The sequence below is a fragment of the Tyto alba genome, unplaced genomic scaffold (assembly GCF_018691265.1).
Source record: "Tyto alba isolate M040663 unplaced genomic scaffold, T.alba_DEE_v4.0 Super-Scaffold_2, whole genome shotgun sequence".
Classification (NCBI taxonomy): Eukaryota; Metazoa; Chordata; class Aves; order Strigiformes; family Tytonidae; genus Tyto; species Tyto alba.
This window is the reverse complement of record NW_024881282.1, coordinates 28,128,452-28,154,840: the sequence shown is the minus strand read 5'-3', so window position 1 is coordinate 28,154,840 and position 26,389 is coordinate 28,128,452. Positions and strand designations below refer to the sequence as shown.

General features: G+C 52.6%; 1 protein-coding gene and 2 long non-coding RNA genes across 3 annotated transcripts; 2 read left to right on the top strand and 1 right to left on the bottom strand.

Annotated features, from left to right (window-relative positions):
• The first annotated feature begins 16,371 nt into the window (after positions 1-16,371).
• Positions 16,372-19,936, top strand: LOC122153484. The gene is made up of 6 exons (XR_006165406.1): positions 16,372-16,460; positions 17,034-17,109; positions 17,583-17,696; positions 18,309-18,476; positions 18,843-18,932; positions 19,739-19,936. It is a non-coding gene; the product is annotated as an uncharacterized LOC122153484 (long non-coding RNA).
• A 2,771-nt stretch (positions 19,937-22,707) lies between these two features.
• LOC122153485 lies at positions 22,708-22,952 on the top strand. Its single transcript, XR_006165407.1, has 2 exons — positions 22,708-22,747; positions 22,787-22,952. It is a non-coding gene; the product is annotated as an uncharacterized LOC122153485 (long non-coding RNA).
• A 43-nt stretch (positions 22,953-22,995) lies between these two features.
• LOC122153461 (actin-related protein 2/3 complex subunit 5-like) lies at positions 22,996-25,548 on the bottom strand. The gene is made up of 2 exons (XM_042793042.1): positions 25,393-25,548; positions 22,996-23,235 (listed from the first exon to the last, which is right to left on the bottom strand). Exons 1-2 carry the CDS (start codon positions 25,513-25,515, stop codon positions 22,996-22,998), a joined length of 363 nt encoding a protein of 120 aa, XP_042648976.1. The 5' UTR covers positions 25,516-25,548.
• Positions 25,549-26,389: the final 841 nt, after the last annotated feature.

The window sequence follows — 26,389 nt, the reverse complement described above, 5'->3', positions numbered from 1 at the left end:
GGGTACATATATTTATACAGACAACACTAATTATTATGCCTACTAGTCACTAGATGATTGGCTTAAGCTCTAAAGGTCGTATTCGCACGGTCCACCTACTTGCAGTTAGCTAACAGCACAAGCTTCTCATAACACTAAGTTTCTCATGTCACTACTCCTAATTCCTCTTAACCTGTTTTCGACACACCACGGTACACGAGGCCGAAGCGTCCTTGACATTCTTCATGTATCAGCATCTGCGAGCAGCTGCAGGCAAACCTTAGTGAGGCCCAGCATCAGCGAGGCAGCATCAGCCCCTAGAACAGGCTCTGATCGTACAACTGCTCGGTGGGCTCAGGACCCTTGTCTCTGAGCCATTCTCCAACAATTCCCCCTTTTTCTTTTTGTACGAGCAGAGCCTGCCCTAACGTTCGTTCAAAGATTTTCTTAATACATGACAAGGCACAACTTAAGCATGCAAGCTTACAATCTATTGGATAAAGGCACTCATCACACACCCGGAAGTGCTGTGATAGGTCTACACCGTTAGTACATGTGAACAAACTAAATTTACTTTGCAGTTAGTGTATCCAGGCATTCAAACAGGAAGGAAGCACTAGATTGACTTCCTCATTCTTGCCCTTCCAGGTGACCTCAAGGGCAGGATTACCACGGGGCAGTTTTCTGCTCAGAGACCCAGCCTGGATTGTCCAAACCCTGTAGGATCAGTGCATAACCCTGATCCCCCCTGTCCTGGGTTGAGTGAGTGGTGGAGTTTTTTGGTGGCAGGGGAGGGGGCTATCGGGGCGGCCCCCTGTGAGAAGCTTCTTGAAGCTCCCCCAGCTCCATGTCAGCTCCACTTCTGTTTGGGAAATTGAGCCAATCGGATGCACCTCTGCGATAACGTATTTAAGAAGGGACGTGGTGACGTGCAGTGGGACTTGTGAGGAGGAGTTGCTGCAGCTGCATGAACACCAAAGTCAGTGGAGGAACGGAGGAAGAAAGGAGGGGGGAGGTGTGCCGGAGCAGAGACCCCCCTGTATCCTGTGGTGAGACGGCAGGGCCGCCCCCCCTGCCACCCATGAAGATCTACGGTGGAGCAGACATTGATTTGTGGCCTGTTGTTCCTGCTCGCCTGATCAAGGTTCTGTGCCCGAAGAAGGCCGGGGTCTCATGGGAAAAGGTAGCCCCGTTGCTGTAATTCAGCGCTGGGAGGATTGCAGCATGCGGGGGAGTCCCACGCCGGAGCAGCTCGGGAAGGGCTGCAGCCGTGGGAGGGAATCCAGTCGGAGGAAGTTAGTGACCCATGACGGAGCAGTGTGGGGAACGCTGCGGCCCGTGGGAGGAATTCAAGTCGGAGAAAGTTTGTGGAGGACTGTCTCCTGTGAGAGGGGGACCACGATGGAGCAGGGGGGAACAAGTTTTGGACTCTCCCCTCACCGAAGATGAAGGAAGTGGCAGCACTGACTGCACCCCCCATTCCCTGCCCCTGCGCCACTGGGGGAGGAGGTAGAGATATCGGGAGAAGAGCTGATCCCGGGAAGAAGGGAGGGGTGGGGGGAAGGTGTTCTCAAGATGTGGCAATGCTTCTTATTGTCTTACTCTGTTATGTGTTGTTAGTGTCTGTAATAAATGTATGTTCTTTTTTTCTTCCCCTAACGAGTCTGCCTTTTGCTCGTGATCATAAAAGGGTTTTTTTCCCCATCCCAGTCCTATCTTGAACCCCAAGCCTGGCTCTCTGTCCCTTCTCATTGCTGGAGGGGAAGGGAGAGAGAGGTGCTGCATTGTGGTTGGCTGTCAATCAGGCCTAAACCACGACACCCCCCAAAAAATTCCTACCAGGTTTTCCCCCTTTTTCTTTTTGGACAATCCAGACTCCTTTTCACGCTCGATTCATAGCATTCATAAAGCATTTCCACACAGACCCCAATACCATCATGACAATCATAATGACAATCAGCATTACCAGTCCATGCATCAACAAAGCTTTCAGCCACCCACTAATTTCCAAGTTTTGTAGATTTATAACCATCCTCTCAGTCCATTTTCAAAATTCCCAAGTTTTGTAACCATTCTGTCAGTCCATGTTCCAGTCTTATGCAGTCTTTTGTAGACCCCGTTTTGTGTTTGTGCTAAGAATGTTGCAATGACAGTCCTCTGCAGGTGACTGATGAGACACTGCAACATTAAAAGCACAAACTATGCCAATCAAGAAAAACACCCTTACAGTTTTGATAGTGTCAGCAATTGTAACAACAGAGTATGCAATACAGAATTTCGTACAGGTTTCACCATACTATGTTCTAAACATTGAAATGAACCCACAATATACAATGAATCTGATACTACATGAACAAGTTTTTGATACCAGTGTTGATGTTGAAACACCCAGATGACAGTTCAGAGTTCTAAAGTTTGTAAGGAGTCTCCAGACCCCCCGAGGAGAATCTTGTAATCTTGAGTTCCCAGGTGTCCCCCATTCGTTGTCACTACCGGGCAGGCCAACGCCCCAGCAGCATGCCAGTCCCCTTCTAACAAGGCATCACGAATCACCCCACTCCATCGGGACTGAGCTAAAAGCGGAGCTGGTTCTGGTAAGGGTGACGGGAGTGGGTGTGGCGGGGCTGCCGGCCGCGTTTCCTCTTCTTGTAATTGTAAATGCAGAGTTCTATTCTGTAGCTTAACTTCTGTAATTTTCTTTCAAGTTCTCGGACTTTGTCACTGTCCCTTACTGATGTGTGACCCTGGTGCTTTAATTCAGACAGAGCTGCCGTTTTTCTCTCCGAGTCAGATGCTGACGTGCTGTCAGGGGCGGAACCATCCGAAGAGGTGGGGGGAGCAGAGGTTAGGGCGGCAGCTGATTTCTCTGCCACCTCTTGCGTGGTGGAGCAAACAGGAACACTTGGTGACATGCCCTTAATAGAGCGGAGCTGTTGATTACACCCGAAGAAGGTGGCTAGTCGTGATGGACAATTGGTTTCGGCAGGGACCGGTGGAGGTGGTACAGCGCCGACAGCCGCCATAGCAGCAGCAGCTACTTTCTTTTCCTGCTTGCATCTCCCTCAGAGCTTTTACGCTCGTTCGCCAGACCACCCCTTGCTGTCGTGCTTCACTGCCTTTATTGCCTCCAGTGATAGTCTCGTCCCACAATAAATCACCTACTTCGCGCCACTCCTGTTGGCTAAATATTAGCGAGGGGCCATCGTCCCTCTGCCCCTCCGCCTCCGAGGTAGGGGGAGTGTGGGGGGGGGACATGACTGTAAGGGCACTGGGGCGGGGCTGGCCTCTGGACTTCCCCTACTTATGTTAATTGAAACTGGCACTCCTTGACATTCTTCATGTATCAGCAGCTGCGAGCAGCTGCAGGCAAACCCTAGTGAGGCCCAGCATCAGCGAGGCAGCATCAGCCCTTAGAACAGGCTCTGATCGTACAACTGCTCGTTGGGCTCAAGACCCTTGTCTCTGAGCCATTCTCCAACATCTCATTTTTGTATTTTGTTTTGTAAGTAGGCTTAAAGCATCTCCGGTTTTATTCACTACTGTTTCAAATACTGCTTGTAGCCATATAATCCTGTTTAACATATATATCAGTGTTCGGTAGCCCCAAGATCCATCCTCTGCCCATGTCGCTGGATCATAATAGGCTATTATTCTCTCTGGAGGACATTGATTATCTTTCCAATTCCCAATTTGTAAATCTCTCTTGTATCTCCTCAACTTATCAGAATCTGTATACACAGGAACCCCCAATCGTTTTCCCCTACCTATTGGCAAAAAGAAGAAGCTAGGTCTTATTGTACCTACTATACATGACCCAACCCAATTCTTTGGTAAAGCTGCGAAGGCTAATTTTCCACAAATCAAATAGTGTCCCTTTGGCGCAGGCCAACCATTAGGTATATCGTTACCATTTGTCCAGTTGGCCACTTGTGGATTTATTTCCATTGGGTCCCCCAATTAATCCCAATCCTTCCTTGTTTTATTCCATATATTATCTCCTTCACAAATTAAATTTCTCATTGGTTCGCCTTCCTTGGCTAAATGTTGGAAACAGATTCTCCCTATTATGTTAGTTTGTAAAATCCACTGTTGTCTTCTATCTTGACTATTTACCTTCCAGATCCTAGGGTCAGTTATATTGCTCTCTAAGGTTTTCCAAGGCCAGTGTTCTCCCTGATTTGTCCCTCCACACACATAACAATTTGTTACTTTTAGCATTTTTGCTATATTTTCAGCAAGGTTCACAAACAGATTTTTAGCAACTGTGGGAATTTCATATCAGACTCCTGTTTCCATTTCATGGTAAAATGAGTTGAATAACAAATGATGTTGTATGGTTTGACTCACTTCCTGATGATAAAATATATGGACTATGGCTCCTGGATCGTAACCAGAGGCCCAGATCTTGATTCCGAAATTTGTTATCCCTCTCCAATTTTTTCAAAATTTTCCCAAGATGTAAAATCTATAATTGTTAGATTGACCAGTGTACAGTTATAAAGTCCACAGTTTGGGCTCGCCTTTATTTTTTCCAATTTGCCTTTCAGACTATTAGACTCATAGGGGCTATTAGACTCATAGCCCCAGTCAGCAGTTGCCCAACACACAGCTTCCCATGTCATTCCACATAGGTAGTTCCCGTGGACCCCGGATGCAAGATAAGAATGTTTCATACACATGTATTTCTCGTTTTTTCCATGTTGTTTCCTCTGATATTTATTGCCACAGTTAGTGTAATAGTCCCTATCAACCGCTTGGCAGACATCAAAAATAACCAATATCGGGGATTTAGGATCACAGATCTGATTACTTACTGCCAAAGTTTCCAATCCGTTGTATTTGTATGTCTCTGCTTTCAATTCTATCCAATACAGAGTTGGAGGTATTTCAGGATCATAGCACGTGATCTTGTTGGTTTGAAGATGCTTACAGAGTTTATATTTGGTTTGGTTATATATGCAATCACCCTTGATCTGCCCTTTACATTCGTAGTGAGTATGGTAGACCAATGTATGGGAGACTCTATCACCTTGCATTGTTATAGCAATACACTCACTGCAATGGTTGGAAGAGGAGTCCACACCTTCCCACAGGGTTCCAGTCAGGACCCATACCAAGAGAGGTCCGGTCAGGATCATAATGCTCAGCGGTCACCGCCCCAGGGGTTGCAGCCCTCAGCAGACCTTGTCAGCTGCAGCACCGATTCCCTCCGGCCTTGCCCTCTCCGGCTTTTACAGGGGTGTGCCTCTCTCTCTCCTTTGAACATGAGAGGAATTATTTTACTCAGTACTGGACTTCCAACATGAACAAGTGCTTGTAAAAGGTGAGGAAAAGCAGGTTCCTTCAGCTAAAAGATAACGTCTGCTCTCTGTACGCTGATCAATTAGAATTTACCTTTTTACAGAAGCCAGTGCGAACTTCCCTCAGCCATCACACTAAGTCCTTTTAAGGGTAAGTTTGGTATTTCCAGGTTCAGTTATGACCCTCCATTCCTTTATAGGTCCCTTCACCTTTAATGCATGTGTCCATCCCTTTTCAGCAGTCCCAATCACCGTTTCTGTAGTTAAAAAGAACTAGAAATGGACCTTCTCATTGGGGGTTAAGGCTATCTTCTTTCCAGCTTTTTACCAGCACTTTGTCTCCCGGCTGAATGTTGTGTATTGCAAAGTCCAAAGGGGTGCTCTGGGCTAATAGCCCTTTAGCCCTGAGCTTCTGCATATTTTTATTCAATTCTATGATATAAAGTTGAATAGTCATATCCTCCAATTTAGGATGATCTATTGGCAACCTTTGGGTACAAGGCATCCCATATAACATTTCAAAAGGTGAAAATCCAGTTCCTGAATTTGGCATAGTTCTGATATTACACAGGGCCAGGGGAAGACATTTTATCCATTACATCCTTGTCTCAATAATAATCTTGGATAACTGATGTTTTAGAGTCTGATTGATTCTTTCCTCTCTTCCAGAACTTCGGGGATGCCAGGGAGTGTGATAGTCCCACTGGATTCCCAAAGCTGATATAACATTTTTTAAGAACTTTTGATGTAAAATGAGATCCTTGATCTGAAGCTATTACCTTAATTATTCCGTATCGGGGAATGATTTTCTCAAGTAGTTGCTTTGCTACTGTCTGAGCTGTGGCTCTTGTAGCAGGGAATGCCTCAACCCAGTGGGTTAGCTGGTTAATGATCACTAAAAGATACTTATAACGTCCCACCTTTGGTAATTCAGTAAAATCCACCTGTATCCTTTCAGAAGGTTGATGAGCCAGAGGCATCCCTCCTTTTGGAGTTTGTCTTATTTGTTTCTTATTAATTTTCTGACAGATTAAACAACCCCTCTTTTTGGTGTCTTCTCTCCCACATCCGCATTCCTGCTTGTCTTATCATAGATCTTTCTTCGGCTGTAAATAATATTCCTAAAATAGATTGCATTTCCTCCCAGGTATAGGTATTAGGACATAGGAACTGATCTAATTGTTCAGAGACTCCTAAATGGTTGTCTAGTAAACAGCCTATTTCCTTTTTAAGGAGTCTCACTTCCCCTGTATTTAAAGGTACTGTTACAAATCCAATTCCTCCTGTATGTCCTCTCATCGGTACCTCTCAAAGGGGAGATAGGGACACTGCTTCTTCTTTTTCATTAATCTTATCCCTCTCTCTCTGTACGATTTTACTCCTGGTGTGACTAGAAGGAGGAGACGGTGGGGGAGCTGACGGAGCGGGGTCAGGAGGCAGTTGGGGATTTCTTTGCTTTCAAAGGAAATAATGAATGGAAAGCCATGGAAGAGGAAGTTACAAAACCAAAACCCCTTGATCTTTTGCTTGCAGGATCCCTCATTACCACACAGTCTGTAAGCTTTCCCCATTGCTCATAGTAACTTCTCAAACTTTCCTCTGGTGTTTCAAAGCTTAAACCCCCAATAAACAGTTTGCGGAACTGCTCCTTTTCCCTCCAGTCGCTTTCTCTGTCGCCGTGCAGCATCCTCCATCTTTTGGACGCCTGACGCTGTGCTGAGCTAGCTCCCCGTTGGAGAGACGTCTTGTCCCCCCCGTCCTGTGCTGGCGGTGACGATGGGAGGAGGTTGCAGCTCGCGCAGAGGTGGCGGCGAGCACTCTGCCCCATCAGCCACTGGCGCGCAGTGCTCAGCCAGCCCAGCCCAACTAGCCGCCGCGCTGCCACTCCCACCCCCTTTCTGAGATGGCCAGGAACCCCAGTCCTTAAGCATTGTCCCAAGGGGACTATCTGGGGGGATATTTGTCAATGCTTTTTCCTTCATTTTTTCCCTTTTTAGATTTTGAACCCTTTTCAGATTTTAACTTGTTTTGGCCCATTTTAGGAACTTTGTGGCAATTCCTATCACCCTTGCAGGGGGTTGGATCCGAGGAGTTGAATCCCTCACCCACCCACACGTCCCTTGGTAATTTTTTACGGCAATTCCTCTTGCCCTTGGTTACCAGTAAGAGTGTCTTGCGGGTGGTTGAACCCTTCACCCACCCACGTGTCCCCTAGGAACCGTGCTCCCATCCATGAGTCCTATAGGATCCACTTCGGCCCTTCGCCGGCCAAATCCCTCGTGGGAGTTTGGAACTGCGGTTAGAAGACCTCCGCACTCGCTTCGGAACTCAAATCCTGGCTCTGAAACTACTTTTGTTTTCAGAATGAGGTTCTGTCTCAGTCACGCTCTCACATACAAGCAACCGAATCCCACCCAACCAAACGGAATCCCTTATACTCATGACTCCATCATCTTTCATTCAGGTCTTCGTGCACCATAATTACGGGTAATTTATACTGCAGTCTTTCCTTTGGAGCTCCAATTCCTTTGGCTATTGCCTCTCTTTTGTTCGTTGATCACCAGAGATTAACCCGGACTGATGCTTCTTGAGCCACAACTTGTAGGGCGCCCCCTGAGAAACAACAATTCAGGAAACCACTTGGAGATCATGTAGGGGTCACCAAAGTGTTATAAATGAATGAAGCCAATCTTTATAAAAAGTATATAATTTTATTTGGGTTCAATCAATTTAGGGTGAGAAGCAATAGGCAAAACAGCTCTGGGTGCGCGGAGAGCCTCAGCTCCGCCACAACGCACCCACATCATTCTCCTGGAGAAACTGGCTTCTCATGGCTTGGACGGGTGCACTCTTCGCTGGGTAGAAAACTGGCCGGATGGCCAGGCCCAGAGAGCTGTGGTGAATGCAGTGTTAAATCCAGTTGGTGTCCTGTCACAAGTGGTGTTCCCCAGGGCTCAGCACTGGGGCCAGTTCTGTTTGATATCTTGATCAATGATCTGGACGAGGGGGTCGAGTACACCTCCTGTAAGTTTGCAGATGACACCAAGTTTTGGCGGGAGTGTTGATCTGCTGGAGGGTAGGAAGGCTCTACAGAGGAATCTGGACAGGCTGGATTGATGGGCCAAGGCCAACTGTATAAGTTTCAACAAGGCTCAGTGCCGGGTCCTGCACTGGCGTCACAACAACCTCACACAATGCTACAGGCTCGGGGCAGAGTGGCTGGAAAGCTGCCCAATGGAAAAGGACCTGGGGGGTGTTGGTGAACAGCTGGCTGAATATGAGTGGGCAGTGTGCCCAGGTGGCCAAGAAGGCCAAGAGCGTCCTGGCTTGTATCAGCAGTAGTGTGGCCAGCAGGACTAGGGCAGTCACCAATCCCCTGTTCTCGACACAGGTGAGGCTGCATCTCAAATACTGGGTTCAGTTTTGGGCCCCTCACTACAAGACAGACATTGAGGTGCTGGAGCGTGTCTGGAGAAGAGCAACAAAGCTGGTAAAGGGTCTGGAGAGCAAGTCTTATGAGGAGCGGCTGAGGCAACTGGAGGCGTTTAGCCCAGAGGAAAGGAGGCTGAGGGGAAACCTGATCGCTCTCTGCAACTACCTGAAAGCAGGCTGTAGCGAGGTAGGGGGTCGGTCTCTTTTCCCAGGTAACAAGTGATAGGATGAGAGGAAACGGCCTCAAGTTGCACCAGGGGAAGTTTAGACTGGATATTAGGAAAAATTTCTTCACCGAAAGGGTTGTCAAGCACTGGAACAGGCTGCCCAGGGAAGTGGTGGAGTCACCATCCCTGGAGGTATTTAAAAGACATGTAGACATGGTGCTTAGGGACAGGGTTTAGTGGTGGGCTTGGTAGTATTAGGTTAATGGTTGAACCTGATGTTCCTAAGGGTCTTTTCCAACCTAAATGATTCTGTGGTTCTTTGATCCATTTTAAGCTGCCAACACTCTGATTGAGTACCAGCGTTTGACCAACTGCATGAGAAGATTGTAGGGGACTCACAGACTTTTCTACCAAACCAAGGCTCCTGTAAGCTATATACGGATCAAAGCACTCCTTTAGTTTGAAAGATTGACTTAAAGTTATCACGTTTTGCAACACTCCCAACTTCACTTGTCTTCTATCACGTTCTCAGGTATCTTATTCTCTTTTCCCTATACTACTTTTCGTCGTATTCAACCTCCTTCCTTTTTTTAAGTGGCAAAACCAGAAGTTTCATAGTGTCTCAGAATGGTTTTGGTCTGAAGGGACCTTTAAAGATCATCTGGTCCAACCCCCTGTCATGGGCAGAGACATCTTTCACTAGAACAGGTTGCTCAAACCTCCATCCAACCTCACCTTGAACACTTCCAGGAATGGGACATCCACCACTTCTCTGGTGACTTGTCCCAGTGTCTTACCACCCTCATTGTAAAAGAAAAATTCTTCCTTATATGCAACCTAAATCTACCCTCTTTCCATTTAAAACTGTTGCGCTTGTCCTATCACTACAGGTCCTAGTAAAAAGGCGCTCTCCATCTCTCTCATAGGTGCCCTTTACGCTTTGAAAGTCTACAGTAAGGCCTCCCCAGAGCCTTCTCTTCTCCATGTTGAACACCACCAATTCTCTCATCCATTCTTCATGAGAGGTGTTCCAGCCCTCTGATCATTTTCATGGCCATCCTCTAGACCCACTCTTACAGGTCCATGTCTTCCTTTTGATGGGACCCCCAGAACTGGATGCAGGAGAGGTGTCAGGAGAGAAGAGTAGAGGGGGAGAATCACCTCCCTTGACCTGCTGGCCATGCTTATTTTCATGCAGCCCAGGATAGGGTGGGCTTTCTGGACTGTGAGTGCACATTGCCATTTCATGTCCAATTTTACATCCACCAGTACCCTCAAGTCTTTCTCCGCAGGGCTGCTCTCAAACCATTTATCTCCCAATCTGTGCTGCTATTGTGGTTTGCCCTGACCTACATGCAGGACCTTGCACTTGGTCCTGTAGAGCTTCAAGAGGTACGTATCGGATCACTGCTCATGCCTCTCAAGGTCCCTCTGCTCCACTCAGCTTGCTGCCATCTGCCACCTTGATGAGGATGCACTCCCACTGCCTGTATCATTAATGAATATACTGAACACTATCAGACCCCCGAGGGACACCACTTGTTACTGTTTTCCATTTGAGACATTGACTACAACTCTTTCAATACAGCCATCCATCTGATTTCTTACACATGTAACAGTCCATCCATCAAACCCATATCACTCCAATTTAGCATCAAGGATGTTGTGTGGGACCCTATTAAAAGCCTTGTAGAAGTCCAGGTAGATGACATCAGTTGCTCTTCCTTATCCACCAACTCAATCTCTCCATTGTAGAAGGCCAACAGACATTCAGGTATGATTTGCCCTTGATGAAGCCATGTCGGCCATCTCTAATCATGTCTCTGTCTTCCATATGCCACAGTTATGTCACATAACTTCTGGGAGGAACTGTTCCATGATCTTTTTGAGCACAGAAGTGAGGCTGAATGATCAGTAGTTCCCAGGGTCCTCGTTTTTACTCTTTTTTAAAATGGGTATGATGTTTCAATTTTTCCAGTCACTGGGGACTTCATCTGACTGCCATGGCTTTTCAATTATGATGGACAGTGACTCAGCACCTACATCAGCCAGTTGCCTCAGGATCCTGGAATGCATCTTGTTGAGTCCCATGGACTTGTGTACATCCAGCTTCCTCAGATCATCTCAAACCAGATCATCCCCTACCATGGTAGGTGGGAAGTACCCACCACTCTGGTAGGTGCGAACACTCACTTTGTAGTTTGTGAATACAGAAGTATCACAGCTTTGGACTGCATGCCCCAGGTTCATTAGTTTAAAGTATGATTCACTAACTCAGCCAATCCGCCAGCAAATATTATTCTCATCTCTCACCAGTAATCTGTATCTGGTATGAACACCCCATGATCATTAAACTTAAACGTCAATCTTATTTCATAGTTTAAGCCCACCAAATGCATTAGTTTTTATACGGCAATGCCATTCTCCTTTTGAAAAAGAAATAATAATCTGATGTTGCCTAAGTGAAATTGATAAGGATTTCTATTGTCTAGAAAACCCAATGATGGAATATGATTAATTAAAATTTTGATATTTCCAGCCTTCCTACAGGACACGCATTCTGCCACCTGCTCAGCATCAACAAGACACTGTAGAACTACGGCAGCTCTTTTTCCAGCCTGGCACAATATACCTCGGTAACGGAGTACACTGAACCTCAGAGGGAGGTTAACCTTACTTGTGGTGCCAAACGAAACTAACGGTCTGCGAACATTTACAGACATTCTTGCCTACTTCAGAAACCCAGCTACCAGACAAAAGAATGCATTCTGCACCTAGAAAATACTGAAATCAGAACTCTCTGAAAACATTTGAGATTTAGTTCGAATTCCTTTCTAATGAGGGGGGAAACATCGGGGAAGTTGTTTTCTTCCCCTGTGAGCTCATTTATGCTTGCCCATACAGCTATTTATTGGAGGAGAACTTGGCATAGGGCTGGAGTGAGACCCCTGTGAATTGCTGTGCTCACTGACTCAGGCTGCAGAAGAGAAGTAAATAAATAAGAGTTTGTAAAAAAAGTCTCGTGTAGCACCAAAGAGGGCCTTCTTCAGAAACCAATGCCTCTATAGGTAAAAATGTGGATTAGATTAGTTTCTAATTAATTCTCAGGTTCTCTGTCCTCTGCTTGGACAGGTGCTGACTGCAGATCTCTCTCTACTCAGCAGCTCTAAGGCTGGCTATCCCAGCAGGAGCAGTGGGGGACAGTAGCCAAGTAAACCAAGGCCTGCGCCCTGTCCTTTCTGTTACGTCAGTAAACCTTAAGGAGCATAAAAGATATTCCTCGGATAGCAAAAGTGTTATGCAGTAAAGGGTTGTGTTGTGCAGCAGGAGAGGTGCCATTTCAGATCTGAGGTTAAAAAAGCTGCTGCACAACAGGGCAACTCCCTGAGTTGCCTTCACCAGCAAATCAGCAAAGATTTTCCTTCTCCGGAGAGGTGGGAACAGGATCTCACAAGCGGATTCCAGCTGTGCCTCAGTGTAGCAGTTAGCTCGTCTTTAACTTAAAGGTATGAACGCCCACCAACTGAACCCGGGAACAACATGGCGTCCCGTAACCCCCTCATGCACGACTGCAGCTCCCAGCATGCCCTGGGGCGCGCCTGCTGCTGTCTGACCCCGCGGGGACACTGGGCGTGAGATGGACAGAGGGCTGAGGAGATGGACAGAGGGCTGAGGAGATGGACAGAGGGCTGAGGAGATGGACAGAGGGCTGAGGAGATGGACAGGGGGATGGGACATGAATCCGAGAAAAGTAAGAAGAGGTCTCCCGCAAGCGGAAGGGCCAGTTGTAAAAGGAAAACAGGAGACTTAGCAATTCAGGGGTGTCAGCCTGTGTAAAAAGATACCAGATCTGCTCTGTTCGGGTGATTTACGGATGAAAGACTTCACAACTAAGGGTTGTAAAGCAGGTATGTTTATTCGGCGCCGGGCACATGGGGGATCGCTCCGCCACAACAAACATGTGCGCTCCCCTGCCGCTCTAGTCTTGCTTATATGTTACAAAGTGTTGCATATTCATGAGACTCCTATACATATTCATAACCTATTCCCGCCTACCCTCGCTTCTTATTAGAATTAGGTCTCCTCCTCCTTGCGGCTGCGCAGTGAGTTCCTTTGGTCCTGGGCAGGGGTCGTGAAGAGCTGGGCAGTGGTCGTGGGAGGAGGTATCTCCTCTACCTCACTGCTGAACTTTTCATCCTGAATTCCTGCGCAGCCTCTGTCGCCTCCTGGACCCGGGCTAAACCGCAGAGCTGGTTTGTGCCGGTTGTGAGGTGATCTTTTGCTGATACACACTTATTTAGGGAAAGGAAAGGGGGCCCTGTTTTGAACGGGAAGTAAAGGCAGAGCAATACAAACAATGTATCTTGTCTCGTGCAAGCATGATACCAAATTCAGCTAATATCCCATTTCACGGGAGTGATAGCTACCTTTAGAGCCATTGGGGCTTCTTGTCAGGTGAACTTAAGCATTAATTAAGGAGCGTAAAAGATACTCCTCGGCTAGCAAAAGCAGAACGGGATGAAGGGGCTTGACATTTTCAGAACTGCTCTCCCATATATTATAACTACGTAGCGTGAAAAGTTTTACAAGAGGTTCCCCGTTCTGGACCTCGCTACTCTCTTCCAGGGATCTGTCTGTGCCCAGCGGGCAGCAGCCAAGTTGCCCCAGGGGAGCCCCCAGGGTCTCCCCACCTTGCTCAGCCCACTTTGAGGTCAGAGCTGCCACTGTGACGTCAGAGCTGGCCGCCTATAAAGCCCCGTGGTGCTTCAGAGCCACGTGGCCATTGCCGTGGGCAGGCCACACTGCTGGAGCCGAAAGCCTGCCTTTGCCCAGAGATGGCAAGGAGAAGGACGCAGCAGAGAAGACCCCAAGGTGCCTCCAAAGGCTCCCTGGGGAACAAGGCCGACCCACAGACAGCAGGGGAGGCAGCGGGGCCGAGCAGCTGCCAGAACAGTAGGTACGAAGTGGGCCGCTGCCACCCGGGGCGTCAGGTCGGGCTGGTAGCAGGGACGCAGCCTGACGCTGCCAGTGGGTGGTGGAGCAGCATGGGGAAGCCGGCAGGGGCTTCTGAAGAAGAGCCTCACGGCTTGCAAAGCCCCCCTGCTAGAGGATGGGAGGGTCGCTCGGCTGAAAGCCCGGCTGCCTCTCCTGGCCAAAAGCCGGTGCGCAGCAGGGGCTTTTGGGGAGGCAGTGGCCTTGTGCTGCAGGGGTGGGAGCCCAGCCCGGCTGCATGGGGAGGTTTCTCTGCACGGGGAGGCCGAGACCCTGGGACCTGAGACTGGGCCCCTCTGGACACAGACGCCTAGTCCCGCTTGGCTGAGGGGGGCACCTGTGTGGGCAGGAGAGGGGTTGGGAGACCACCAGCACCCCCCAGAGAAGCGGTGGGGGGGCCGTGGTGGTGGCCAGCAGCCTCTGCTGCCGCCAGCTTGCTTCCTCTTCTGCCACCACAGGCCTCTAAAGCAAAGCACAAAGGGCGGGGAAAGGAGAGGGGGGACCCCTGGCATCAGCCCAGCTGGGCTCTGCCCTCTCTCCCTGCAGCTGGGATGCCCCCTGGGAGCATTCCCGAGGCTGACCTCTGGCAGAGGCCTCAGCTTACGCAGCGTGGGGGGGCGGCTCCCACGCGGGCATCAAAGCTCGGGCACTGCTCATGCTGTGGCCGTGTTCACAGGGAGAAGCTAGAGCAAAGCCCCTCGGCAGCTTCACTCCCACGCATTTATAAATGCTGGAGGCCCTCAACTTTGGTTGCGGTAGGACAAACTGCCACGTAGCCAGGCGCTCGGGTGCAGAGCCACGCCTCTGCAGGGGAAGGGTTTTTCTCCAGCTCGGGCAAGAGACCGTGAAGGTCTGGGAGGGCTCTGGGAGGACAGCCAGAGAAGGCTCCTGTGCTTCCCAGCCGTGCCGAGAGACAGCCCTACAAGAGAGCTGTGTGGTTGCAAGCGAGAACAGGCCTGCTCTCTCAGCCAAAGAGAGAGCAGGGTCCACCCCAGAAAGACTGCTGAAAAGCGGCCTTCATTTCCTCGACCTCTTTACTTCCCGGGATAATTTTCACTCCCTTTTGGAAGGCGCTCCTGGAGCCCTTCCTCTGGGGAAGAGCTGGCGGCAGCATTGAACGGCGTGGATGGAAATCGTGTTCCTCCTGGCCGCTGCTCTGTCAGCTCTCTGCCAGCAGCAGGCTTCCAAAACAGTGGCTTTTCGGCCTGAAAACAAAAATCCACCTGTGAAGGGGTTTGCCTGATCAAGACTTGCCTCATTGACAGACACAGGACTCCCTCTTTTTCAGGCAAAAGATGGCCCTGCAGAGGAGGAGGTTCTTGCAAGTCTTCTTCCTGTTGCTCCCAGTGGCTCTTGGTGAGTTTGCATGAGCAAACACGCTGGATGCCAGCTTTCTGCTGGACAGCTTTCCTCCTGGGCCAGTATGTGTGCAAAGTCCCGTGGGCCAAGTGCTTCCTGAGTGTGTCCTTGACTGGGACTTGGTTTTGGACTACCGGTAAGACTGGTAGTCTCCCAGCCGTGCGGCTGCTTGGACCGCTGGACCAAACGGCTTGCTTAGCCTGCAGGTCTGTGAGGGAAGGGTGTAGGTATTGCCAAGCCTGGACTGGGGCTTCCCAGATGGGCCGTGCGGGGAGGACTGGTGGGGAGGTACCTCTCCTAGCCCATGCAGCCTGGTCTCGGTGCTCACGGAAGCAGTGGGGGGAAGTGGGGAACGGCTCTGGGGCAACGACCACACCTGAGGGTCATGGCTGCGCAACTGTTGCCTGAAGCTCGGGGTGACGGCCCCCGGTCAGAGGCACATCCTCTCTCGGCACCCCACATTCCCCACCTCCTCAGCTGTCCTGCTGCCCCACCCCCAAGGCGCCAGGGAGGAGGCAATGCGACTGCAGGCATCGCTGGCAACCCCAGTCAAATAACTGTCTCTTGGTGATGTGAATTGCAGCTGCAGGTGTTTACTGCGGGACCTCGCTGCCAGCATGGACAGTGTGGGCAAAGGGACTGATGGAGGTCAGTGACTCTGGCGGGCCAGGCACCTCCTGCAAAGGGAGCAGTTGCTGACAGTAGCTGGGTAACTCACGGGCTCTTCTGCTTCCATGCGGGGTGACCCAAAGAAGCAGCAGCTTTTGCCGTGTCTTCCTGGGGAAGCCTCTCCCGGGAAGCTCTGGCAGCACTGGCAGTGGGTAATCTAAGGGAGTGTCCTTCCCTTCCAGGAGCTGACACGTGTGTCTGCAGCACACCTGAAGACCTGGAGGTAAGAGGCGTTTCCTGAGCTGGAACTGGGTCTGTGCAGAAGAGTGTCGGCCGACCTTGTGCTACTCATTTTCCTAACAGCCAGGGCCCCTGTACTTCCCTCCTGCCTTTGCCTTTTGCTCAGCGTGGTGAGGAAGGGAAGCAGTGTGCAATGCAGGGAAAGCACGTGTGTGTCTCCTCCTTGCTGAGGTCAGACTCTCCCCTCAGGGGATGGGCCGCTCTCTGACAAGATCTGCTCTCCTCTTCCTGCAGGAATTCGGACCCTTTGTTGGAGGAGAATATCCGAAAGTTGATAGAGGAGGTGGCTCAGCTGAGGGCAGAGATCAGCAGTGCAAAGAAGGTGAGCCAGCATTTTGGGGGAGAAGGCTTGGCTGGGCAGAAGCCCCCTGAGAAAGCACTCCTTGGGGTTGTTGTTGGGCTCAGACTGCTGACCCCGGCAACCAGCCTTTGCCAGGGGCTTGCTGGGTGAGCTCCTGTGCTGTGCGGGCCCTTCTCCAGGCCCAGTTTAACCTGGACGCTTCAGGCAACGGAGGACTCCCAACAACCTTCCCCGGGCACGCTGGCACCTCGGGCTGCCCTGGCCCCGGGCCCCTGCAGCCGTGGTGAGACCCAGACATGCTCACGGGCTCAGCCGTCTCTGGCAGAGCCTGAGCCCGTCTCCGGGCGGAGCTGGAGACCATGGAGCATGGGGACGAGGGGCTGGGGACCCTTCTCAACCCACCTTGGGGCGGTGGCCGTGGCCGCCGTGGCCACAGATACCCTCGTGGCTCACGTCAGCAGCAGCGCGTCTCTCGGCTCTGCGGACAAGGCTCGCCTTGCGTCTCTGACACTGACCCTTCCTTTGCCTCTGTGCACACTAGTAGCCATGCTGAACTGCCCGCTGACACACGGTGCTTTTCTGTGTCATTCACAGCTTTCCCGAGATAACCAGGCAGCGTCCAAGACGGCATCTGACGTGTCTATCTCAGACTGGGCCCTGAAAAGCTCTGGTATGGACACAAGCAGCCCCGTCTCTTTGCCCTGCGCTTTTCTGCAGCACTCCCCAGAGGAGGCTGCTCCAGGGGGGATGCTCTCCAATGTGGGGGGCCTAAATGCTTCATGGTGTCCAAGAGGAAGGCTGTGGAAGAGTGGCTCGCCAGACTCCCTCCCAGTCCTGCCCTTGGGTGCCTCTGGCGCTGCCCCTGCACACGTTCCTGTGCTGATGGAGGGGCTCTCTGCCTCTCCACTGCATTTGGAGAGGGAACGGCTGGGCCAGCATTTCCTGTCGTTCTCTTTGTGGTGCTGTGAGAGGAGCAGTCACACTAGGCACACAGGATGCCGTCATTGCCCTGCGCAGATGGCCACCCCCACCAACGTGGTGATGAGAACAGGACTGACAGATGTGGCACCAGAAATAGTGTCTGAGCACCCAGTCCTCCTAGTCTGTGGCCTCTTGGAGTCATCTGCTCTCCCTCCCTTACAGGTGCCACCATTGACAGTGCGGAGAACTTCCAAGACCTACACCTGCAAAGAGAATTGGGGCTACAGGGTTCTGCAGTTCTTTCCTGCCAACAACCCTTCTGATACTATTTTGCAGGTGTCGTAGCAGAAATCACTAAGTGCTGGTTTGTTTCCTTCCTTCCCGTGAAGCTACTGCCCCTCAGGGGCTCTGCCCTCAGTCCAGGGCAGTACTGCTCAAGCCCACAGTGCTGATCCTGGTTCCTGAAAGCAAAGCTCGAACACAGGGCTGGGCTCGTTAGAGATCGGTGGCTCCGCTCAGGAGAGGAACAGAGCGGAACTGCTGCATCTTCCCCACAGACCTGTGTCACAGCTGGGTGAAAGACGTTCTCGCTGGTGACCCCGCTTCCATACTCGTCCCTAACAGTGCCTTTTCACGGGGCGGGTGGGGGGAAGCCGGGAGGTGGGGGGTGCCCTGCAGAGCCACTGGGCAAAGCGGTGTTTCTGTAAGGCCCCGGACTAGGGTGAGTTCATAACCGGTATTCTCCTCTCTTCCGTAATACCGAGAGCCCTCTTGGTCAGGCAGGGAACGTGGCCTCCTGCTTCTGTCCATTTCCTCACAGGCGCCTCACGTTTGAGCTGCAATAGACGCCACAGACACACCGGCGCCTACGCTTCAAGCTGTGTGAGCAGTTACTGTGTTGGCCCCAAAGCTCTCTCACGCCTCATTGCTCTTGCTTTCCGGTTGCAGCCAGATGTTTCTCCGGGAAACTGCTGGCCTTTACAAGGGCATCAGGGCCAGGTGGTCATCAGGTTTCCAGCACGAGTCCATCTGACTGCCGTCAGCGTGCAGCACATCTACAAAGAAGCTTCTCCGCCTGGGACCGTCACCAGCGCCCCCAGAGACGTCGCTGTCTTCGTAAGTCTCTGCTGGGTGCTTCTGGCTGGCATCTGGCCCTGGGGGAAAGCCATGACAGGGACCGACTTGCTTTTGGGCATCCTCTGAGCCTTGTGTCCCGCTCTCTCCTGAGCGCTGCAGTGCCCCAGTGGGATACTTCAAGGGCTCCAGAGGTTTCATCCCTCTCAAGACTTATGCTGGACAAAGTACCTCGGGGTTCTTGACCAAAAGCCTCAAGGCGCGGAGACTGAGCTCCACGCCAGCCAGTGCTAAACTACTGTGAGAGCCCCAGGAGAGGCTGGGTAGATAACAGGGCTGATCCAGCCCATACGTGCCCTCCTTTGTCGGGACAAGTCTGAACCGCTCTCCTTGTGCTTTGCCCCTGAGGGAGTGGATGCGGACGGAGAAGAGGAAACTCTGCTTGGGACGTTCACGTACAACGTGGAGAAAGAGGCCATTCAGACCTTCCCTCTGAAGGTACAGTCCACGCACGGGGACAAGATGCCAGGGAGCAAAACAGGCTTGCCTGCAAAGTCCATGGCAGGAGGAGTGTGAACGCCTTCTCCCTGGGCACGGGGGCCTGGACCACCACCACTGAGAGAGACCTGGCGGGGCTGGGAGGGCTGAGTAGCATTTAAATGGTGGCGGTAGCAAAAGGGGAGCAAGGGCAGGGTCACGCCCATGGGAGCACGAGTCCTGAGAGATCCCTGGCTGCAGCCACTTCTTCAGCAGAGCCAGCTGCGCACGCGGCCGCTCCACCAAACAATGTCTTGGTGCCATGGAGAAACAGAGACGGCCAGTGGCAAAAGCTGCCGGGCGGCACGGTCGCTCCATCCTGTGGCCTGCTGGCAGGCTGGACAGTGGCCTCCCCTCCCAGCACAGCATGCCCCTTCTCTCCTGGTGCTCTCCGGCCTGCCAGGAGGAAGGCAAGCAGAGCGGGCAGCGGGAGCTTGGTGGGGTTGCACACCAGCTGCCCCACGCAGAAGAGCACCTCCCCAGCACCTCTGTTTAGCGCAGAGCCAGCAGCAGAGGGAAGGGGCAGACGGAAGGGAGACGCAGGCCCCCAGCCGGGCCGGCATGCAGAGGATGCCAAGTGCTTTCCCGCTTTCCGTGTCCCCAGCCTCCCCAGCAGCCCCAGTACCAGCAGCGAGCGCCTCAGATGGGGGCAGCTGCTCCCACCCCCGTTTGGAGCGTGTTCCTGAGCAGGAGCAGGGGTGGCAGGGGAAGATCCCTGCCTTGGTGCTCTTAACACCTCCATTTCCTTTTCCCTCCTTCCTTCACAGAAGGCACCGTTTCCCAGAGCCTTTTCATATATCAAGCTTCTTGTGGAGAGCAACTGGGGAAACCCAGCGTACACCTGTATTTACCGAGTGGAGGTTCACGGGATGATGGAACAACCGGAAAGCCTCAACTGAAACCAGAGAAGGACAAAAATAAAAAAGAAGAAAAGCAGAGGGGAATAAAGAAATGATGTGGCAGTTCAGATCAGTGTAGAAGATTTGTCTCCAAAGTGTGGGGTTCGCAAGAAGACCCCTGTCCTGGGTTGAGTGAGTGGTGGAGTTTTTTGGTGGCAGGGGAGGGGGCTATCGGGGCGGCCCCCTGTGAGAAGCTTCTCGAAGCTCCCCCAGCTCCACGTCAGCTCCACTTCTGTTTGGGAAATTGAGCCAATCGGCTGCGCCTCTGCGATAACGTATTTAAGAAGGGACGTGGTGACGTGCAGTCGGACTTGGGAGGAGGAGTTGCTGCAGCTGCATGAACACCAAGGTCAGTGGAGGAACGGAGGAAGAAAGGAGGGGGGAGGTGTGCCGGAGCAGAGATCCCCCTGTATCCTGTGGTGAGACAGCAGGGCGCCCCCCCCCCTGCCACCCATGAAGATCTACGGTGGAGCAGACATTGATTTACAGCCTGTTGTTCCTGCTCAGCTGATCAAGGTTCTGTGCCCGAAGAAGGCCGGGGTCTCATGGGAAAAGGCAGCCCCGCTGCTGTAATTCAGTGCTGGGAGGATTGCAGCATGCGGGGGAGTCCCACGCCGGAGCAGCTCGGGAAGGGCTGCAGCCGTGGGAGAGAATCCAGTCGGAGGAAGTTAGTGACCCATGACGGAGCAGTGTGGGGAACGCTGTGGCCCATGGGAGGAATTCAAGTCAGAGAAAGTTTGTGGAGGACTGTCTCCTGTGAGAGGGGGACCACGATGGAGCAGGGGGGAACAAGTTTTGGACACTCCCCTCACCGAAGATGAAGGAAGTGGCAGCACTGACTGCACCCCCCATTCCCTGCCCCTGCGCCCCTGGGGGAGGAGGTAGAGATATCGGGAGCAGAGCTGAGCCCGGGAAGAAGGGAGGGGTGGGGGGAAGGTGTTCTCAAGATGTGGCAATGCTTCTCACTGTCCTACTCTGTTATGTGTTGTTAGTGTCTGTAATAAATGTATGTTCTTTTTTTCTTCCCCTAACGAGTCTGCCTTTTGCTCGTGATCATAAAAGGGGGATTTTTCCCCATCCCAGTCCTATCTTGAACCCCAAGCCTGGCTCTCTGTCCCTTCTCATTGCCGGAGGGGAAGGGAGAGAGAGCTGCTGCATTGTGGTTGGCTGCCAATCAGGCCTAAACCACGACAACCCCTCAGGGGGAGGGCGGGAACTGGCATCCCCACAGGGACACCGCGGGGGGGGGGATCCACGCAGGGATCCGGTGGAGGACACTCAACCTGCCACTCAGGGACCTGGTGGGGACCCCCAGCAGGGTCCGGGAGTGGACCCCCATACTCCACCCAGGCCACCCCCACAGGGACCTTGTGCAGGACCCTCGACTGCCCCACACAGAGATCCCCATCTTGGGGCCCTCGCCCAGGAACCCCCCACCAACCCTGCAGGAATCTCGCAGAGGCACCCCCACGGGGCTGCCCGTGGCAGGGACCCTTTGGGGATTGTCCCGTTCTGATATCGGGGATGTCCTGATTCGATATCAGGGAGGGTTCTTAAACGATCCCAAGAGCGAGATTAAGACACAAACGAGGTCAGATGCCGGACAACCTTGTGATCTTTATTAAACAAGCGGCTGATAAGAGTGATAGGACAGGGAGAAAAAGGAAGAGAAAGTCAGAAACCATAAGCTAGAAAACGGTAGAGATGCGGCAAGATTAATCACCACCAACACGATCCCGCGATGTCCCGTTGGCTCAGTCTCGGTGCAATCGATGCTGGTCCAAGCTCCAAGCTCCGCCGAAGTCCACGAGATGTTTTGGGAGCCCACACATGCACACACACGCACATGCACTCACACACACATATGCGCACGCACACACATACGCGCATACACACACGCACCAGTACAGAGTACGCAGTCCTTTTATCGCCTCAGTCCCCACGATTTCCCGGAAAAGTCCGCCCACTTCCACAGAGCTCATTGTAATATGTGCCGCCCCGTGGACCTCCATGCGCGCATGCCCCGGTGTTCATGGGGGTCTCGCTGGCGAGGGTCGGCCCACGGTGCCTTCAGCCTCTGCACATCTTCCTCGCCTCAATTTCCTCCCGACCCGGCTCGCGCGCAGGTGCAGTCTGGCTGGTACTGCCAGGGACGTTGTTATTTGCGCTTCGGGCAGACGTCGTGGTTTCTTCGGGGGCTACCCGTCTCCTTCAAGGCGTACTCTGTCGCATCAACAGGATGCGGAGGCCAGGAAGTGGTAGTGGTGCAGCAGCGATGTTGAGGCAAACAAAGTCCTACACAGTCTCCTACAGTAAGTACCTGGAAAGTGGAAAAATATCAGAAAAACACAGCAGTGTTTCAACTGGCTCCTACTTTTCCAAAACAGAGTTAATTCTGGCCAGGGCAAAGCCTGGGCAACACCTGCCAAGGAACTGAAAACCCAGACAGGGAAAAACAGCACTGGTCATAGCAGGTAGAACTGCTGGCCATCCACCACAGCCTGCATGTGTAAATAAATAGAAACCTGTGTATGTATATACACAAACACACATGCATATAGGTGAAAGAATGAGCTAGACTGAGACCGTGTCTGCTCTGCAGTGGACACATTCATTTAATTACATTCACTTTTATTCTTAATTTGTTTCCCCCCTCCCCTGAAATTGCCACCAAACCCCTTGTACCTCTCACTCCCAGAGTCAACTACAAGAAAAAAACACACACAGAGAAAAAAAAAAAAAAAAAAAAACAAAAAACCCAAGCAACCCCTGTGCTGTTGTCAAGATGTCTGTAATAAACTGCTACTGCTCTACTTAAGGAAAGCAAAGCTAAAGAGAACCCAGCCTCCCTGAGAATCCGAACCAGCCCCACAGCCAGTATCCAGCCCCACGGCCAGTATCCAGCCCCACGGCCAGCAATCCAGCCCCACGGCCAGCATCCAGCCCCACGGCCAGCATCGTTTCCCGAGCGAGGGCGGGAGCCAGCCGAGGAGCAGCGGTCCCCCCCCGGGCCGGCTGTAAGGCTGGGGTAGCCCTGGGCCACCAACACAAAGGCCGGGCAGGTGATGCAGAGACTTTTTTTGAAAAAAAAAAAAAGATTAAAATAAATCCACACTGTATTTCCTTCAGGGCCAGTACAACGATGCTCGCTGCCCCCCCCCGGAGGGGCAGTGCCCTACAAACGCACCTTCCTCGTGCCACTGCAGCAGCACAGCGCTGCTGCTGTCCGAGGGGCTCTCAAAGCCTTTGTAGATGTACTTCATCAGCAGGTCGACACCGTTCTTGTCCAGCGACTGCACCGCCTTCTCAGTATCGTTGGCTTTGAAAGAGATGAGGACCTTCAGGACAATACTTTCCGCGCGAGCCTGTCAACAAACAAGGCAAGGAAAGATACATTCACTCTTGAATAAGGTGTGTTCAAATATTACCCATCAATCCCATAAACAAAGCTAGGTATTTTTTTTTTTAAAACAATTCTAAAATCTGTTTGAATAGGGCAGTTTGCACACAAAGCTTGTGATGGTAATGTATAATGGATATGTCCTCCCAGTGATAAACAGCATAAAAGAGTTTAAGGCATTTGTCCTGCTCTGGGGTTTCTGCCCCTCTGGTGGCATTTGCAATTCGCCACCTATTACATGAGTTTACAGCTACACAATATAAATTTTCACATCGAAACCCAAGGTCTGGTAAACTCCAAAAGAATTAGAAGAATAAAGTACTTGCCACCAGAGCCTTTTCCATGCCTTTGCACTGTATAATGAGCTACAAGTATTCTATTCCATGCAAATGCCATTAGCCAGCCTGGAAGAGGTGACTGCTGGAAGCCACATGTTTTCAAGAGAGTCAGCTGTCCCAGGCACGCAGGATGCAACCTGGCAGCATTAATATTCTGCACTAATAACCCTTTGCAAGTTGATCTGGATGTCACTGCAAACCCAGGAACGTGTGTGGCATGATTACAGCGGCAGATTAGCCACGTAATCAGCAAAAAGCAGCTCTTCCTGTTCATCCATCACTAACTCGGGGAGGGTGAAAGAAAAAGGTCTTGGGTTTGTTGGACTTTTGAATGATTCCATTATAGAAATGCTTCAAGTAGCTTCCTCCTCCAGAAATTACAGGTGTTAGTGTTCCCGTTCAATTTTACATCCCACAGCTGCTTGGCTTAGCGAGACCCCACGTGAACAACTATAAGTAAAAACATAAAAGTTCCATGAGATCAAGTGAAAATGAAGCCAAACATTACAATTCAGTCACTCTGCCCTCTTCAATTCCACCTGTCTTCCAAGCATATTCTGAAATACATCAATACACATCTAATGGAAACAAGCCGTTAATGTGGGGACAAAGCTGCTCCATCTTTCGTACAGCACCATTTGTAACAAGCAGCTGGATCTCAGAACCCCCTCTAAAAACCCTCAGGAAAGGGCTGGGGCTAGCTGAAAAAAAAATCTCCACTGCTGGCCTGGTGAGCAGCACGGAAACGTGCCCGTGGGCCTCATCTCGAGCGGGGAGAGCAGACCTCCACAGGCGCTCACCAGTCAGGCAGTTCCACAGCTCATCTGCCTGTTCCTCTCGCTGCTGCAGTCAGGAGCCATTCCAGGTTTTTTCTGGGCAGATTCAGAAATACATGCAGGCAGCAGGCTCCTATAGTCTGTCATGGGGGGAGGGTTTGCATTTTCCGAGGTTTTAACGGCTTCATTTTGATTGGATGCAATAACCAGCAGTTCTTCCTTTTTTGTAGGTTCACGGTCTGGCGGAGCGAGCAGAGTTTCCTTAGTCAGAGGTGACAACTGCAGTTGTGGTTCCCCGACCGTTCGGCGCCGACTCCATCCGTGTGCTGCCAGGGCTGGGTCAGACACGGGCACCCGGCGGCGCGCGGGGTTAGCCAGGGCACGGCACCCACACCCAGCGCGGGTCGGGAGAGCGCGCCAAACCTCACCGAGCACCAGCTAACGGTGTACGGACAGGTGGCATCCGAGCTGCGGGATTTGGGGTAAAATTAAAACACCGGGTGTTTAGCAATCAGGGAATACCCTAAACCCAGCTTCCTCAAAGTACGCCCTGGCAGGGTTGGTGGGGTCAGGGTTACAGACACAGGGAAGGATTTTTAAGGAGTGACCCCTGAGTGAGTTTGCTGCCATTTCACCTTCACTGCCTGGTTCTTTGTGTTGATCGGAGGGTTCTTCAGAGCCGCCTGCAGCGCGGCCATCGTGTTCCCGGTGCCAGAGGGTTAAGGACCAGACACCGAGAATTCCCAAGTCGGCAGCAGCAGCCCCAGCACGGCGATGCCGCTCGACCGAAAACGCTTCGGGTTCAGCGGCTGCAACGCTTCCCTCAGCGGATCGCACGGATTACCCCCTTCCCGCCCTCCTGTCAGCACACGGACGGGCACGGACTGTTCCCCTAAAGCCAGCCCCGGCCTCACCCGCACCCCGCACCCCGCTCCCCGCCGCGGCCGCGCCTCACGGGACTACTTGTCGCCCGGCGGCGGAAGGATATTGTCGCAGGCGCGAGACCACCTCGCCCTCATCGGGCCCCGCTTGCCCGTCGCCTCCTTCCTCCTCATCCACGAACTTGTTCTCGTCGTACTCGCCCACGTCCACCCGGCGGAACCGCGCCGATGACACCGTGTGCTTCGCCATCACCGCCCCTCGGCCCCCCCCCCCCCGCCGCTCCCCCCGCGCAGCCGCGCGCTGAGGGGACGGGGCCGCTCCCGCCGCGCGCTGAGGGGACGGGGCCGCTCCCGCCGCGCGCTGAGGGGACGGGGCCGCCCAGCCGCGACGCCAAGGGGCGGGGCGGAGCGGCGGCTGCCATTGGTCGGCTGCCAGCGGGGGGCCGTTCCCCGGGCAGATCGGCGGCTCCCATTGGTCGGCGGCCAGCGGTGGGAGGGGCGTTGCCCGGGCGAGGGGCTCAGCGTCCGGTCGCCGTGGTTACGGACGCGGCGTTCCCGCCCAAGTCCCAGCGGTCGCGGATCGGGCCGGTGCCCCCAGACGCGGTCGCCGCCGGGCGCCGGGCGAGCGGGCGGGTCTCCTGGCCGAGCCCAGTCAGCGAGCCTTCCCCACGGACCCGGAGGCAGTGCGCCATGCCGTTCGGCATGAGACTAGATCGCTCTTTCCGACGGGTACGAGCAAGGCAGGAGCCCACCCCCCTCTCCTCACAGTCCCGGGGCGGGGGGGGGGGGGGGGGGGGGGGGCGGGGGACGGGGGGGCACGGAACTTGGGGGAGTGCCAACGGACGGGGTGCCCGGGCTCTGAGCGCGGAACTCCGAGCTCTAAACACCGCTTTGTTCCCCCAAGAGTTAAAAAAACAGCACTGGCTTCACGTTTCTTGTCAAAAAGAAGGGATCGCCCCCACACGCCAGCGCGGACGGCTGCCCGCGGCCGTGCCGGTGAGCGTTTTATCCGAAAGCGTAGAATGAGTATGGCCTAATTCAAGAAAGCTTTTCGAAAAAAGCGCCTAGGCGTTGTAAAAGTCAGCGATCCGGTGGATTCCACCACAGTTCTGCCTCTGCGATGC

Excerpts from the sequence above, each read along its gene's own strand:
- LOC122153461 (XM_042793042.1), bottom strand. The coding sequence starts at position 25,515 with ATGGCGAAGCACACGGTGTCATCGGCGCGGTTCCGCCGGGTGGACGTG. Across the intron at positions 23,236-25,392 it reads CGGGGCCCGATGAGGGCGAG|GCTCGCGCGGAAAGTATTGT; the intron begins GTGGTCTCGCGC and ends GTTTGTTGACAG.